Source organism: Orycteropus afer, unplaced genomic scaffold (genome assembly GCF_000298275.1).
Source record: "Orycteropus afer afer isolate SDZICR_OR568_19922 unplaced genomic scaffold, OryAfe1.0 scaffold00266, whole genome shotgun sequence".
Taxonomy (NCBI): domain Eukaryota; kingdom Metazoa; phylum Chordata; class Mammalia; order Tubulidentata; family Orycteropodidae; genus Orycteropus; species Orycteropus afer.
Window position 1 is genome coordinate 1,513,395 of NW_006921853.1, and position 3,342 is coordinate 1,516,736.

Sequence of the window (3,342 nt, forward strand, 5' to 3'; positions counted from 1 at the left end):
CATGAACTTATAGGCCCATTGTCTGCCAACCCTATATATGATCTTGGATACACTCTCCATTTAGACATACCTAATTGTTTAGCTTGTTCCCGAGGTGGTTAATCTTTACAGAAGTAGACTGCATCATCTTTCGTCCTTGGGTTTGAACCGCCAATCTTCTGGTTAGCAGTCAAATACCTTAGGCATTGCTTCACCAGAGTTCCTTCTACCCAGAATACTGTCATTTGGCAAGCTAAATCCAACTTTTAAGTCATCTAGGGCCTTATTACCTTTGAGGGGGGCCCCCTGACTTCTCAACGTGCCTTAAGAGTTTAGGCTCTGGAAACAGATGGCATGAGTTCAAATCAACACTCAGTCACTTCTTACCTCCATAACCTTGGAGAGGTTACTGAATTTTTCTCTGACTCAGTTTCCTTATATATAAAATGGGGAACACAACAGCACCAATCTCCTTAGGGTCATGATGAGGATAAAATGAATTCATCTACCAGAAGGTCCCAGAACAAGAACATCACCTCGCCAACAGTGAGCACTCCGGCATGTTAGCAGTTACTACTAAGGCAGCTCTGGTGGTGTAGTGCCTAAGGCATTTCACTGCTAACCAGAAGACTGGCGGTTCAAACCCACCAGCCACTGCTCGGAAGGAAGACTAGGCAATCTACTTCCGTAGAGATACCGCCTCGGAAATCCAAGGAGGAGTCTCTATGAGTCGGGAGCAGCGAGTTTAGTTTTTTGTTATTGTTGTTGTTGGTAAGCCTGCTGCTCCGCAGATTGCTTAGTTGTTTCAGCCTCGCTAATCTGGCACTGAATGGACGTTCCATAAAGGTTTGTAGACCTTAACTGTCTCCAGTCTAGATCTGAACCGCGCTCCCCTCCAATCCTATCCTCCACCATACAGGAAATACTCTTTGAAGCCGAAAGAATAACTCCCCGTCCTCTGTGCTGCTCACCACCACCCCACCCCCACACGGGCATAATGGGACACCATCAGACGCCTGGGCCCTGCCAGGCCTAACAGACCCCAAACCAGCCTCAACACCGCGCCATCAGACTCCAGTCTTCCCGGGGCTCCTTTTCCCGGTCCTTCTCCCACCAGATCCTGCTCCCCTCCACGTTCCATCAGACCCCGGGCTCTGAGGCCGTCTCCCCCCCGCAGGGCCCGGCAGCTGACCGGTCCTGGAGCTGGAGATCGGGTCGCTCCCGCGGCTCCTCGTAGAAGGTGATGCCCGGGTGCGTGGCAAGGGCCCGCCACAGAAACTCCTGCGTGTAGGGCTCCAAAGGCAGCGGAAAAGGCGGCACTCGCGTCTCCAGACGGCTCCAGAGTGCGGGCAGACACAGGCCATCGAGCCCCTCCAGGGCCACCTCGTCCAACAACGACTCCAGCGCGTCCATTGCTACTTCTGTTGGCAACGCCCTGGGCGCCTGCGCACCACGATGCCAAGGGCCCCACGCCACTGCGCCTGCGCATATCAATCGGCGGCCCTGGGAGGCGGTTCGGACCGGAAGATGTGAGGAGGAGCTCCAGCGCGCCCGCCTGACGTCACTCCCTTTGGGGTAGGGCTCAGTCTGTGGAGCTCCACCACCATTGGTCCGGAGCCCCGCAGTAACCAGGGGAACTGCAAACAGTGTAGGGGCCACTTCCGGTTCGAGCACCCGGAACCGCCGCCTCTAGGGATGGACGGTGAGTGTCTGTGCGCCCCTCCGAGAAGTTGGACGGTTATTTTTTTTCATCCCTCCCGATGCCGCCCTGGGCAGAATCCTTGTCATAGAACTCTGGACCACCACTGTCCGACTCTGATGGTCCACGACCTATAGGAGGGAAGGCTTTGTGGTCCGGGATTGGGAGAAGAGGCTAGGGGGAGTGGTCAGTTGTATGGCCACTGTGCCATGCTATGGCAATGTGTTGTTGTTGTTTGCCGTGGAGTCGACCCCGACTCATAGCGACCCCTCCTTGGGTTTCCGAGGCAGTATCACTACGGAAGTAGGATTGCTCAACCTTCCTTCAACCTGGTAATGGCAGGGTCTTCAGTGAGGGGTTTCGGGAGGATCTTTTGTTTCTGAAGTGTAAGTGGTTACAAATGTCCTGGGATGTGGAATTGTGGGATCTGGGAATTAGTATATGAGCTCTGGTGGCGTAGTGCCTAAGGCATTTGCCTGCTAACCAGAAGGCTGGCGGTTCAAACCCACCAGCCACTCCTCGGAAGGAAGGTTGGGCAATCTACTTCCGTAGAGATACCGCCTTGGAAACGCAGGGAGGGGTCGCTATGAATCGGATCCGAGTCGACGGCAGTGAGTTTGGTTTTTGGTTTTAGGACTAAGGAATCCTCCCTTTCTCCTCTTTGGTGTTAATAATAGCTCACATGAACAGAGCATGTTAAGTGCCAGGAACTCCCCAAGCGTTGTCAGGCAACGTCTGTGGAAGCCTTTGAGGCCAGGGTTGTTATGCCCATCTTACAAATGAGAAAATTGAGGCTCAGAGAAATTAAGTAACTTACCCAAAGCCACATAGCCAGCAAGTGGCAGAGTAAGGAACCCAGACACTCTGGCTCTGGAGCTGAATTATGGAAACTGAGATTTGGAGGTTGCAAATGCACCTATCTGCAGACGCAAGTCTAGTGGGCTGGGTTGGACTGTGACTAACTGAAAATCAGTTCCTTGTCTAAAAGAGAAGCTGCTCACTCAGCTCCAACCAGTTGTCTTCATGGTATTCTTGGGAAAACACCATAAAGGCAAATCAGATTGCAGGCCAGACACAGCCTACGGGCCACTCACTAGTTAGGAATCCCCTGATTTAGGATTACGGGATTGATGATTGGAATCAATCTAAAGATTTTTTTAAAAAATTGACGTTTCGTCTCTTCGGACTCATAGTGACCCTATCGGAAAGATTAGAACTGCCCCATAGGGTTTCCAAGGTTGTGATCTTTGCGGGAAGGAGCTCTGGTGGCACAGTGGTTAAGGTATTCAGCTGCTAACCAAGAAGTTGATGGTTGGAACCCACCCGCCACTCTGCAGGAGAAAGATGAGGCACCCTGCTTCTGTAAAGATTTACAGCCTTGGAAATCCTGTGGGGCAGTTCTACTCTGTCCTAGAGGGTCACTGTGAGTCAGAATCTGCTGTAAGGCAGACTTGGTTTTCGTGTTTTGAAATCTTTATGGGAGCGCACTGCCTCGTCTTTCTCCTGTGGAGCCCCTGGTGGGTGTAAGCTGCTAACCTTAATCTAAAAATAGATTACTCTAATGTCTCATTTTGGGAGCTCTGGTAGCATAGTGGCTAAGACACTTGACTGCTAACCAGAAGGCTGGCGGTTCAAACCCACCAGCCACTCCTCGGAAGGAAGGT

At 52.0% G+C, this 3,342-nt stretch overlaps 1 protein-coding gene across 1 annotated transcript in view; it reads right to left on the reverse strand.

Moving 5' to 3' along the window:
• Window positions 1-1,392, reverse strand: part of GTF3C1 (general transcription factor IIIC subunit 1) — a 122,035-nt gene extending 120,643 nt beyond the window's left edge. The window contains 1 exon segment of the mRNA XM_007950285.1: window positions 1,172-1,392. Within this exon segment, the coding sequence (XP_007948476.1) occupies window positions 1,172-1,392 (221 nt within the window).
• Between the last annotated feature and the right edge of the window lie 1,950 nt (window positions 1,393-3,342).